This window comes from Eleutherodactylus coqui, chromosome 5 (assembly GCF_035609145.1).
Source record: "Eleutherodactylus coqui strain aEleCoq1 chromosome 5, aEleCoq1.hap1, whole genome shotgun sequence".
NCBI classification, from domain to species: domain Eukaryota; kingdom Metazoa; phylum Chordata; class Amphibia; order Anura; family Eleutherodactylidae; genus Eleutherodactylus; species Eleutherodactylus coqui.
The window spans coordinates 121,233,492-121,247,529 of record NC_089841.1 but is presented as its reverse complement, the minus strand read 5'-3'; the positions used below and the strand labels follow the sequence as shown (position 1 = coordinate 121,247,529).

General features: G+C 42.5%; 1 protein-coding gene across 1 annotated transcript in view; it reads right to left on the bottom strand.

The window, feature by feature from the left end:
• Positions 1-465: 465 nt before the first annotated feature.
• The window catches only part of LVRN (laeverin), a 98,634-nt gene continuing 85,061 nt past the window's right edge, over positions 466-14,038 (bottom strand). The window contains exons 14-20 of the mRNA XM_066603089.1: positions 12,102-12,249; positions 10,255-10,349; positions 8,653-8,763; positions 6,088-6,261; positions 5,847-5,978; positions 2,468-2,552; positions 466-792 (exon numbers count right to left, since the gene is read on the bottom strand). Coding sequence (XP_066459186.1) covers positions 634-792; positions 2,468-2,552; positions 5,847-5,978; positions 6,088-6,261; positions 8,653-8,763; positions 10,255-10,349; positions 12,102-12,249 — 904 coding nt within the window. The 3' untranslated portion in view covers positions 466-633. The remainder of the gene's footprint in view (positions 793-2,467; positions 2,553-5,846; positions 5,979-6,087; positions 6,262-8,652; positions 8,764-10,254; positions 10,350-12,101; positions 12,250-14,038) is intronic.

Sequence of the window (14,038 nt, the reverse complement as noted above, 5' to 3'; positions counted from 1 at the left end):
TTTAATCCCCACCTGTTGAAAGAAGTTCAGAGCAGAGCCTGGGAGCCAAGCAACAAAACGCATTGGACCCCGACAGCGGCGTCGAGGTGAGTATATATTTTTTTGTTTTTTACACAAGCTAGGGGTGATTTTTCAGGGAGGGGCTTATATTTCAAGCCCTTCCCCAAAAATCACTGCGGGGGTTGCCTGCAGCCCATTGTTTTCAACGGGGCAGTCTGCAGTGCCAGCCCCACTGAAAGCAATGGGAGAAGATTGCAATCCCCTGCCACAGCTGTGGCAGGAGTCCTCTTGTCACTGAACACTGTGACAGTACTGTCACAGTGTTCAGTGATGAGGGGACTCCCCATGGGGAATCTTTATGCGCAGCACGGACCTTGCTGCTGCATGCATGTCCTATCTTTTGCAGGTGCAAAGATTTTGATGACCTACTTTTTGCTTACTTGATTTTAATAAATAAGCACATAGTTAAGTGGAAATCTGCACAAGTTTAATCATATTCCCACATGTAAAAAAATATATATCAAGAAATTTGCTTTCTAAGCAAAAAAATAATTAACATTTTTTTATGTATAAGAGAATAATCTTTAGAAAAAGGCTACAAATTCTCAGATGCTGCATTATAAATGATAGACTTCAGAAATCCGAATCGGGTGTATTCCTCTGTAACCAGTCAATGATTCTGGTATTCAAAATGTGTATCCACTCTAACCGGGCTTTCTTTTTTGCTTGCAGCCATTTAAGTCCTTTGTCTCTACTGCCTTCATCCATAGTAGTTGTGGTGAATAGCTCCAACTGGAAAGTGAAACAAGGGAAAAGAAACAAAAAGACATTCAACAAGAAATATGAAAAAAATGTACATTTTAAGGGCTCATTCACATGGGCGTGGAATTTACCCAGCTTTTAGCTGTGCCAAAAATTGCAACTTTAGCTGCGGAAAGTCTGAACTGACAATTTTTCCACCTTGAAGTCCTGAGCTTCAGCTGCGATCTTTCCACACCGAGCAGGGGAAAGAACATATGCGCAGCTGGAGAGAAAGATGAGGGGAAGCAGTGGGGCTTTCCTTCATCTCCCAGGGATTCCCTTTATCGCAGGGATGAGGGGACTCCCCGGGGGAAGTGAAGAGAAGCCCCAGGTAGTCCCTTCATCTCTCTCTCTCAGAAACCACCTGACTACCGCAGCCTATCAAAGGCAACAGTGATCGGGAACCGTTCTCCTGGTGCCATGAATCCCAGCATCTGAGCGGCGACACCATGAGAACGGCACTGCTACTTTTATTATGGTATAGCATCCAGACAACCTCTTTAACTCAGGTCTGGCTTGGACTCCTGGGACAAGCATTCACAAGTGCTCCTTGTCAGTGAAAGCTGTCCAGAGTAAGATCTAAAACCGCTATCTGAAATTGCTCTGTCCGTTCCAGGGTCATTGCTGCTATCTTACAACCCCACCTCCAAACACAGATCCTTCTTATTGTAAGTAACCATGGAAGATGTGTAAGGGGGTAGCAGTATCCCATTCCCCTTTAGGTTCTGTATTTGGCTGAGAGGGGGAGTGGGGAGAAACAGGAGACCTCTGACATCAGCCTTCCTGCATGTCCACCGCTGTGCAGCAATACTGGCTTGAAGGCTCAGTACATAATACCGTAATAACATATGCATTACAATGCCTACAATAAAGTGCACAGTTCTGATTATAGTGCAACATCACTTAACATGGCACAACATAATAAAGTGCAATATAACTCAACTTTAGGGTGGCTTCAGAGGAGAGAAAGGGCAAAAATGCTCACTCCAGCGCAACATATATTTGTGCTATGAAGGAGGGTTTTGTTTGCGTGTGCCTGTGCAAATACTGTGCGCATTTGCACAGACACTGCTCATTGACATGGACAGGGAATCACCCCTACCATGATTTTAATGGCTATTAAATCAAAATAGGTGCCAGTGTTCCAGGTACGCGCAGTGTTTTGCACACCTCCATAGACTTCGATTGGGATCTTTGGTGCACAACTGTGCAAAAAAATAGAGCCTGTTGCATTTTTTTGTGCAAGTGAAATGTGCGCGCAAAAAAACCCCAGTGAAAATGAACTCATTAAAACAATGGGTTCTATTCTTTGCGCAATGTGTGTGCATACACATCCGTCTGAAGCCGCCCATAAGCATCATTTAACTTCACTGGCGGTAACAGTTCAAGGATAAGAGCATGCTCACACAAGCAGAATTAAATTGCACATTACGCGCACATAATACGCGTTGAATGGAGTCAATGAAACTACATTGATTTTCATTGTTCCAGTCACACTTGCATACATGCATTGCGTATAATATGTCCATAAAGCGCAGCATGTTCTATTTTACCGTGTATTACACGTAATACAGCCCTATTTTTCGCTATGGGTGCGTAATAAATGAAAACCAAAAATATAGGACTGGATACATCTCTACTAAACACAAAGGTATAGTAATCTCACCTCCTGGAACTGCAGCTCAGAAGTGGCCTTTGATCCAAGGTCTGGTAATAATAGTTCATAAAAGTGACTGGAATCTTTCATATTACTGAATGACACAAATACAAATATAAATGTATTATTTGGAAACATATTTACATGACATTTGCAGATAATGTAGTGCTATAGGTAAAAAGAAGACACATGGCCATCCAACATGTTTGACCTCTCCAACTTAAATTTATTCTTGGCATCACACTGCAATCAAAACTTTTCTCTGCATCAGATCAACATCTTATTAATGTGGTTTTGTGACCTAAATACGCTGTGTAAAAATGGCACTCAAAGATATTATAGTGTTATTGTTGTATTCATGAAGGGAGCAGTCCCGCCACCTCATTCCACAAATCTCATCAGTGATTGATGGCTGCCAGATACACACTATTTGACAAAACCGTTTGGTCACACATTAAAAAGTGATGACATTTGATTTTATTCACATTTTTCAAAACCTTTGGCCTCAATGACTGCAGTAACCCTCCTAGGCCACTTTCCACCATATTCCAATAGGGATCTGCCTCCATTTCTCGAGGAGAGCTTCAGATAGTGATGAGAGGAATGTTGGGTGTGTACGGATACAGCATTCTAGTTCGTCCCAAAGATGCTTGATGAGACTGAGATCTGGTCTTAGGGTTGGCAAATGAAGTCTGCAGACATTCTGCTCCTCAAACCAAGCCTCAGTTCTGCGTGCTGTATAATACAGTGATTGGTCATGTTGGTAGAGACTTGGAGCTGTACCAAAGTGCCACAGGGTAGGTAATGTCAAAATGTCCAGAATGTCTCTAACCATTGACGTTGAGGGTAGACTTAACTATAACCAAACTTCACTGTTGGGATGTTGCAGATGTGTAGAAACTGCTCTCCAAGCAACCACCACATCCAAGTGCGGCCATCCGATTGGAAGTTAGTCTACCATGATTCTGCTGTCTACGACAGCAGATCAAGTTACAGATCTGGTTTAACTCTAAATGCTATTATTCATTAAATGAATGTCCACTCATATACTTGTCATGAATATTTCCTGTGGTGGAGCATTCCACAGATTGGCTTTTCCAGTCTAATGTCAACGGGCAATATTTCATTGCGTCATCCTCGGCGATAATCCACACATGGGTAATGCATGAAACACCTTCCATAGGATAACTATGGAAAGTGCAGCCCGATGTACACGAGCGGAAATCTGCCACGATTTTCCATAATTAACTTATCATAATGATAGGTTCATCTCGGAAAATCGAGGTGACTTTAGTGTTCTCCTGCGGTGGAAATCCACTGCGTTAAAATGCAACGCCTGTGGACAAGCGGCCTAATGTAAAGAACACTTTCCTAAACTGATAAATAACCCTTTTCTTGCCCCATGTGTAAATGTTGTTTATTGTGTTCATGGAATAACATGACCCGGGTTATTTCTTTACAAAAATCAGACCTGTCTGTTTTCTCACATACTTCGTGACTGGAAATGTACAAAATATGTTGCATTAGCCATAAAAAAAAAACCATATCGTATAACAAGTACAATCCTGAATTTAGGCCTCTCTGTTTCCGTTGTTCTGCTTCGTCAGAACAGCAAGACATTGCAAATGATGGAACAGCTGGATCCCTGTAATGGCGGACACCAGTGGATCCTGATGGACCTCATTGACGATAATGGGATCCATTGGGGTTCTGTTATGATATCTGGCACTTTACTGCTAGCGGACCTGTGAACACAAAGGTCGTCTTCACACGTGGTGGAAATGCTGCAGATTTAGGGTGCAGGAATCGCTGCTGATATTCGCAGCATTTACAATACAAACTATGTGGAGGAGATCTCTAAACTCCCCTTCACGTGATGCAGGGAACTTCCACAACAATTCTGCAGTGTTTTTCAAAAACACTGTAAATTCTAAATCCGTAGCATGTACAAGGCTTATAATTCACGGCCAAATACACAAAATTAAGGTATGGAATTGGCCGCGGTGTAATTGCTGCACGCTTTCTGTTGCAGAATGCCTGCAGTGATTACAATTGTGTGAAGGTGCCCAGTAGGTATATGTGAGTTGTATCTGATAAAAGAAAATCCAGGGTATCCAAGAAGTCTGTGGTATATATACGCTTCTCTTACAGTAGTAACCCCAAATCAGTGCCAAAGCCAGTATGCATTAGTAATTAGTTAGGCATTATACAAACAGACTTTTTCTGAGGATGTAATTAATCAATAGTCAATAGTTTTATGCATATACATCCGAAGTGAAAGTAATATATAAAGCCTTTGCACACCATTTGGAACCATGATGCACAAGTTCAGTGAAGCATTTTTGCAAATAGTCTTGATTAAAAATATCCTATCATTTATTTAGTGTCTCCTTCACAGAAATATGTATTTCCATGGTTAGAGATTACAAACCATTCTCATGTAGTCATACCTCCCATCTATATCCTAACTCTTGATTAAAGGGGTTGGGGCAAAATGTCCTCTCCTCTTCATATGCGCTATTAAGGCATATGAACGCCACGGTGCAGGGTCCCCTGCTCAGGACCCCCCTCTATAATCCAGAATAAGAGTCGGCGCTCCGTTCTAGTGGACCCTATGCTGCCCTGTAGTACTATATTTCCCCTGCAGCAGCCACTGCAAGGGAAATGCTTAGAAAACGTTGGTTTACCCCACAAAATCAACTAGTCGTTGGGTCCCTAGAGAGGGAACGGGGTGATCAGCTGTTCACCATGGACCCCGCATTAAGGAATAATTGTCTTGCTAATGCATATTTAGAAGTTAAAGGGGTTGTGCCAAGATGCACAACCCCTTTATCTACTAATTACACATTAGCAAGAAGTAGAGGACAGATGGACAACTGTAACAGTATTTAAAAAATATATATTGAAAGGTTATCCCAAGTAAAACATTTATGACCTATCTACTGGATAGGTGATGAATGTTAGACATTGTCAAGGGACTGATAGGGGGCGCTGGTCTCCACGTCTCCCACAACTGCACAATCTCTACAAGGAGGAGTTTGAATGAAGTGGCAGTTGAGCATGTGTGCTGTCGTGCCATTCACATTTTACGTCTGAGAAGGAAACAGCATGAGCACTGCTCCATTCAAACTTCTCTTTGTCCCTGTTGTGTGACACAGGAATTGCAAGATCAGAGTCCCCCATACCATTGATTGTGGGGGTCCCAGTGGTCGAACCCCACTGATTTAAATTTTATTACCAATGCCATCGCTAATGAAGTGGAGTAGTGTTGCTAATGGATATATTGCCAGCATAAGAATAGAGTGAAGATGCATGGCGAAGTGATAATCTTCAGTATAAACAGCAATTCCCAGTAAATTATTGTATACAGAGCACTATGAATACTCACATGTCATTTAGCTGATGCCAGTTTTCTTTCAAAAAATCCCAAGCTACGTGTCTTCCAATATCATTCTTAAACATATGCGAAAAAACATCCAACAAATTATGAGAATCGGTATTCATGCTCTCCTTCAAGTACCTGTCAATACATCCAATGAAATAGGTAAACTGTAATAAGTTCAATCGTCAGCCATTTTTCTTTTTGACTGTGTGAGGAACGAGAGTTTTATCTACAGTTTCCAGCTTACCGATACAGCAGCCATGGTTCCTTGGTGCAACTCAAGCCCTGTTTGAGGTAGGACTGCTCCCAATGACCTTCACTGTCCGATTTGTTGTGATAACTCCAGGCAAACTCCCATTCCTTTTCACCACCTTCAGCAATACCATAGCAATAAACTGAACCTCTAATAGACTGTGGAATACTGCAAAGAAGGAACATACACATCATTTATGAACATAATAAGGATACCAAAAATGTTTTCCCATAATCCCATTCATATCTGCTCATTTGAATAGTCTTTTTTTGCTGCTGTTAGATTTTTCAGATTGTGGCTGCTTGAATTGGCTGCTTGTTCACATACATGACCCTGTACAATAGCAGTATGAATTTAATTAAAAAGGGTTGTCTTATCATTGTCATCACCAGGGAAAGCTGCCACGGGCCATTCATTATCATGCGGCAGCCAATATAGAAGAACTGCAGTATTACGTGCCAGACATTCGAGTTCCACATGGAGAATCAGTCTTCTGTTAGAGCTCTCTGTTCTGCCTTATAGAGAAGATAATGAGTGAGGGGATGCTGAGATGACAAAAAACCTTTTAAAGCAGCCCTCGAGTTATGACCTCAAATTGATATGTAAATCAATAACAACAGGAAGCGATTATCTGATATTTAATTTTCTCCAGATCTTGCTCCTTGGCTGCTTTTTAACATTATGATCTTTGCCTATAGATTAGCTGCAGTGCCTAATGTGAAGTAGTCTGGAACACACCTCCTGTCTGCCTCTTCTGCAGCCTGAACCAATAACTACACAGGGGGTGTGTCCCAAACAACTTCAAATTAGGCACTGTAACTAAACCATAATCACAGATCACATCTATACCCTTGTAGAGCTGAGATAAAATGCAGCCAAAGAGCAAGACCTGAGAAAAAATAAATAGTAGGTAACTACCCTCTGTAGGTATTGACTTACATATCAATTTTGAGCTTCTGACTGAAGGGTCGCTTAAAGTACATTCACAAACTGTGGGTTGTACACAGGGGATTTTGCTGCAGATGTGATCCATTTTGATATGGATTTACCATTTCAAGGGGTGAAACATGCTGGGAAAATCGACAGCACAAATTGAAATACTGCAGATTTCATTGAAACCTGCCACCAGGTCCATGCTGCCCTACCCACAGTCAGCATATATCCGGGAAAGGTATAAACTGGCATTTATGTTTTACCCTGAAATGCACAGGATTTTAGGAGATCCTCTTCCAATGGAGCTTGGAGTCATGGGGTGGTGCCAAACCGGCATCTCCAGATCTGCATTATCTAGATTGACAGCTCTCCTTACTATACACAACCAGAGAACTAAGGGGACCAGTACTTACAGTATATGTTTCTGAATTCTCATTGGCTAATGAGACTGTGGATCATGTTGATGCTGCCATGACTGCTGTGGGTGGGCTTACAATTTGAAAAACAACAGTTCTAATTGCCTGTGTTTGCAGCTGTCGGCATTCCCCTCTGTTAAAGGGGGCAAGGTAGTCCTGTAATAACTCCCTTCACAGACACAGATTTGCTACTTTGCTGTTCTATTGCTTCCCAAACACTGCACAATATCCTGACCAGCATGAGGAACATGCTCCTTCCATAGTCGGGGTCTGGGCAATCAGGGACATTTGGAAATAAGGACCTTGTTGTGTGTGGTATGTTGGAGGAGATAGTGGACATAACCATGTGTTTAGTGTACAGGAGTCACATAAGCAGGAGACAATCACCAGGAGGAAGGTCATATCACTGCATGTGAGACAGGCTTACAGAGGTATCTCAGCTACAGACAGACTACAAGGTAAAGTGATGCATATCACTAAAGGTAAACCATTTGCACACAATTTTTAGAGGTTGGAGAACCCCTATAGTGAAACGTTTTGCCTTAGCCCTCGTGCACATTGTAGAGTGTCTCTAGAGAACACCACGGGTCTGTACTATGGAGCAGTGCGGGCCTTTGTGCCCAACATATAGAGCTATTCTCTCTGAAAAGCATTGCTTACAGGGAAGAAAAGCTCTAGGAATATGAAATCCGACCGAAAAATCTCTGTATGTTTCCATATAAAATCAGGAAGATCCATAGATACAGAAAAGGCTCCAGCCACTTTTATGGGTGCCCTTTTATGGTTCTGTATAAAACGAATGATGCTTTCGAATGATGGTGTTGGAGAAGAATGCTGTGTATGCCATGGTCGGCAAAGATCACCAACAAGATAGTGCAAGAGCGTTTCAAACCAAAAATATCGCTAGAGGGCAAAATCACCAAACAGCGGTTCTCATACTTTGAACATATCATGCAAGCCAATTCTTTGGAAACAACACTGATGCTTGGCACAGTTAGTGGGTCGCAAAGAAGAGGACGACAAAGAACACGCTGGCTGGATGCAATCAAGGCGGATGCAAACATGGAAGAACTGAAAGAAGCGGTCAAGCATAGGAAAGCATGGAGAATGATGAGCCATAAAATGACCGAAACAAAGCTGTAATACAAGTGTTGTGTACATCTAACTCAGGATTGACAACATGCATACTTGACAACAGTATGTAACTTACTCATTAGTGGAAGTGTTAGCCATCCATTTTGTATAGAGTTCACTTGCCAGAGCAAGACAATCTTTTAATCCAAGAAAACAGGCAGTCTTAAAAATATCATTTATTCCTGTACTTAAAAAAAGTAAAGAGGCATTCATTAAAAGGAAGAGCATTATCATTTAACTAGCAGATGGTGTTTCCTTAATACATTCTATGTTATGCTCACCGTGGATGTGAGCTATAGCCCGAGTGCACACGGGTGGGTCGGATTGCACGTGCGGTATCCCGCAGTGAAATCTGACCCTGTGCCTGGCCGGAGACCCCTGCATACCTGTTCGCAGTCGTCTTTTCTGTACTGTGTATATCCCGGCTGGCGCACATGTTCTAACCCAGTCAGACGACCCAGGCAGACTACTGTCAGCCATCTCTCTACTACCAGCTTTATAAAGTGCTCCAGACAGCAGGTCGCTGTGATCATTAATTATCTGCAGTGTTTAATTTTGCTTCAGCAAATGAATTGCATATTTCTATCTAAGCTTTATGCAGATAGCTGTGTATGACATAGCACTCCTGTTAGTCACCGCAGGGATGAGAAGACTCCCTGCGGGTTCCCTTAATCCCTGCAGGGACTAACAAGAATTTACAACGGGACATTTAAAATGTGCTTCGGGGCAGCAGGTTCTAAATGTCCTGCTGTAAGCAGCGGGGTATTCCTTCAGTTCTGCTGCTGTGCAATTCCCCAGCAGTGGTGGGCAGTACGGGACTCCCTCCACCTCTCTCACCAAGGGATTACCCTATGGCGGGGAGAGAGGGGGGCAGGTTCCACGAGAGCTTGGGGGGAGCAGGCAGTACCTAGAGGGATCCGTCCTCTAGCCCCGCCCCTCTAGCTCTGCCCCCTCTATTTTTGCTATGGGGAATCCCTGTAAGAAGCCCTATAGCCCTTCCCTCTCTATCTAGCCCCACCCCCTCTATCTGTGCAACAGGGATATCCCCAGTTCAGGGAGAGACAGAGTGGAGCTATGACTTAATCCCCCATAGCCCCGCTCTCTCTCTCTCCCTGCTATAGGGAAATTCCGATACCCTGCGGGGCTTCTTTTCTTTCTCTACCTGGAACAGCTGCCCATTCATGTGATTTTTAGTGCAATACAGGCTCAATTTTTTCTCACACTTATATTGCGTTAAGACAGCGCTCCTGTGAACGAGGCCTTAGCAGGTCCCCTGTGTTTAACTGTTTAAAATTAAAAGGCATCGTTTTAACGTATCTAATTAGTGTATTAAGGGTTTTGCGTGGGTATTGCATCTGTGTACCTGGATAGTCTCTCCAGACAAGCATAGCTTGCCATGAAAAAATGTAAAATACAATCTTACTTTCATTAAGTCAGTCTACTAGTCACTGCGTATAGTCGATAGCCTTGCATGCTGACAGGTGACTGACAGTATATTTCTAGCATTTCACCTTTGCAGCTTCTAACATGCTCCTCTGAAACATGAGAATACAAGAATACATTTCTGTTACAAAGCAAAACTACCTCCAGTAACAGTTTACCTGTCTATGTAGCCTACATTCTGTGATGCCACAAAGTATGAGTATTGCTTGTAATAGAGAAATGGTGAAGTACTTACTGAACAAAAATATCATCAGCCGTTTCCTCAAAATTTCGGCGAATGATAGTAGCATAGTGCTGGAATATGGGGTTTATTCTTTTCAAAATGTATTTCTATAAGAAAAACACACTCAAGTCAATGTCATTTATCAACATATATGCCGAATAAAAGTGCAGATTTCCGCCTTTTTCGCACGACCACATGAGTTTTTACGCTTGCCGCATCTCGAGCAAAAATCACGTGAATTAAGAATAGCTGCGATCAAGTCCCAAACTTTAGCCGCATTTTCTCGTCCATTCACACAGGCGACTGCAGCGTATCGGCGAAAAAATATACGTTGTGTGGTCGAGAAGGGTGTATTGAGCGGGCTCGAGACGGTGTATTAAGTGAGCTGAGCCTGCTTCATACCTGGTGGATGTCAAATGTTTTCAACAGCCACTGGAAACAGCTGCATTCGGAGGTAGCACCAATCATAGCCATTAACTACTTTAATGCTGTGGTCTATGCTGACTGCTGCATCAGAGCAGTAGGTGGGGACCTCCACTGTCGTCCCAGCTGCACTCATGCAATGCAATAACAGGATGTTGTTGGCTTGGCATGGCAGCCCAAGGCTCCCAGGGCTGACATGCATGGATATCTGTATTATTAAGCAACAATAGCAAGTACTATATACTGCAGTATTGAAGTATTGCAGTATATGGTACAAGTCAAGTGATCACAACTGGGAACTACAAAAAAAACTTATATAATAACATTTTTAACAATATAAAGAAAAAAAAACTAAATAAAAATAAATCCTTTTCCAATTTTTACCTTAATTAAAAAAAAACATTGTAGTGTCCATAAAAGTTCAAACTATTGAAATATAGCAATATTTATCTTGCATAGTGATGGCATATCATCCCTAAGAAAAGATGCTGTAGCATTGCTTTTTTTTACAAGATATACAAGTATTTCTCTTACCACTTTCCTAAACTCATAAAAAAATGAATTTATTATCTTTCCCCTATCTCAGTTAACCCTTCCACCAGACCTATCAATCACAGTTAATGGCTCAACACTTTCCCCAAGCCCACAAGTTCATTGTCTTTGGGTAGACTTTCTACCCAAACACATCAAACTCTCCACTATTTAGAAAAGCTTATGACCTACAATAAACCCTGCTGCCACCTCACTACCTTATAAGCTGCTTTTACTCTCATCTATGAGAGTAGATGATAGTAAAATCTTGTATTATCTCCGTCCTCCTTCCCTTATAGATTGTATGCCCTCATGGGTAGGATCCTTTCTCATTTAGGCCGCATGCAGACGGGCGAGTCAGATTACGCATGCAGAATCCCGCAGCGGAATCCGGCCCTGGCAGCAGCAGTGTCTGCACGTACCTGGTTTCTTTTCGCTTCATCTGTACTGCAGATGGTCCATACGGTGAGCTTTCAGACATGAGCAGTACAGGCTTTTTTTTTCTTTAAACTCCTGCTTTTCCACAACCTTTCCGCAATGTCAATTGCGCAAGCGCCGCAGATCGGACGGCTTCCATTGACTTCAATAGAAGACGTCCGTACGGAATCCACGCAAAGGTGGAGCATGCTGCAATTTTTCATATGCGAGCGAAAACCGCAATCGGTTTTCACTCGCGTGCTTGGAGACTCACTTTTCCTTAACATGTTAAGGGCGGAATTCGGCGGCGGACGCCCACTCTGGATTCCGCAATGCACATCCGCCCGTGTGCAGGAGGCCTTACTGTAGTTCACGTTTAATGTACTTTAAAATAAATACTAATAATTACTAAAACAGAGAAGCTAATGGAGATGAATGGCTTTAAACATAGTATACACAATAATAATCAGCTGAAGAATTATTAATACCTTCATTAGTGGAAAAGAGTGATATGTAAGCATGGACTTTTTGTCGTTATTTAAGTGTTTCAGTACTCTGTACCACACCAGGATTTCCATTTCTTTCTCCAGATATCTTGTTAAATTGAGAGTTGTTTCATACTCCATGTAACCAGCACTACAAATAAAAATAACACCTGACTAATTAGAACACCACCAAAATGACTAACAAATAATAGCAATAGAAACTAATCAGCATTAAATTGGGGTTTCTAGGGTACCTAAAGCCATTTACACCTGGATACAATCTTAAGGTGGCCAGGCAGTTTAGGCTTAAATTGATTAAAATGTACATTTTAATCCCAAATCATTGTTCATGAAGTTAAATTTAAAGGGATTGTCAGGGACATGTAGTATTGTACGCCTATCTTCAGGATAGGTGATCAATAGTTGATCAGTGGGGGTCTGCCACTTGTAATCCCTGCCAATCAGCTGATCATCAGGTCTGCTGTCAGTGTAGATAGCGCTGGAAACAGAATTCAATGGGAGCTGTTTGCCCACAGTACCACACTGAGCCATTGCAATATGGACAGCACTATCTACTTTCAGTGCTGTTTGCAATGATAAGCAGGCCCGGGATCCCAAGGAGCAGACCATCGCCAGTCAACTATTGATGGCCTATCCTGAGGATAGGTCATCATTTGTAAAAGTCCTGGACAACCCCTTTAACAATAAACAACAGCCAGCAAGGGGCGGAGAGGAGGAGGGAAGGGGGAGGGAGTTTATCAGAGACACTACTAAACTCCCTCCCACCTCCCTTTTCCGACAACTCTCACAGGCTCCCATAGGAGTCTATGGGACCAGCGGGCGTATTCCGGTCGAAAAGATAGTTCCAGACCTATCCTTTTTGGGCCGTCCGTTTTTACTCACTGGGAAGTCGGCCGTCTGAACTGATTCATTGGAATCCAATGCATCAGATGGTAGGGTATATCGGCCGTCCATAAAAACGCGGCTGATATACGCTCGTGTGAATAACCCCTAAGTGTGGTAATTGAGACAGCGGGGAAATTTTCATCACTTGAAGTTACTGAAGGTAGGGGTATACAATGCTGCTCACCAAATCTGTTAGCTCCTGAGAGGTAATACTTTGGACAGTATGCAAGCAAAATATGCTTTGGAGACATCACTGTATCGGTGTATTAAGGTTTATTCAGAGTAGCATAATTATGTAGCACAGATGCAACGTCGGCACAATTGGTCAGTCAGTGCAGCTTCTTTGTACACCAGTTAGATGACTAGAAGTGCTACATATTTTGGTATTTTATGGAGGCATACTGGCTGCATGGTCATATTTAATGCTGAACAGAGATGTTGAATATGTTGTATGTTTTGAGATTTGCGCAGCACAACTTCTGTTTTAGCATGCATAGTAAATATTAACACTACTATTTTGCATCATTGTACTTATGGGCTTTCTGTTGGAATTATTGGCCTCTGCCTGGCCCTTTCCAGAACCCTAAATGTTTAAAGGGTTATTCCAATCACAACAAACTATCCTCTATCCACTGAATAGAGAAGAACTTGTTGATTGGTGAGTGTCCAAACTCTGGGGCTCCCACAGAGATCCTTCCTGGCATATTCCATAGTGTAAGCAGCGGAAACTGGGCATGTGTGCCTCCTTTCCATTCACTTCAATGGGATCACTGGAGATAGCGGAGTTCAAGCACTCAAGCTATCTCTGTTGTGCCCATTAAAGTGAATGGAGTGGAGGGCGCTCATGCACAGCCTCTGGAGCATACACTTTGGAGCATGCAGGGCTGAAATCTGATTGTGGGGGTCCCAGCAGTCAGAGCCCCACCAATCAGCAAGTTATTTCCTATTCTGTGGATGGTGATAATTTGCTGTGATGGGAATAACTCTTATAATGCAGGATTTTCACAATGAAAATAGTGGCTGTGTTGAGAATT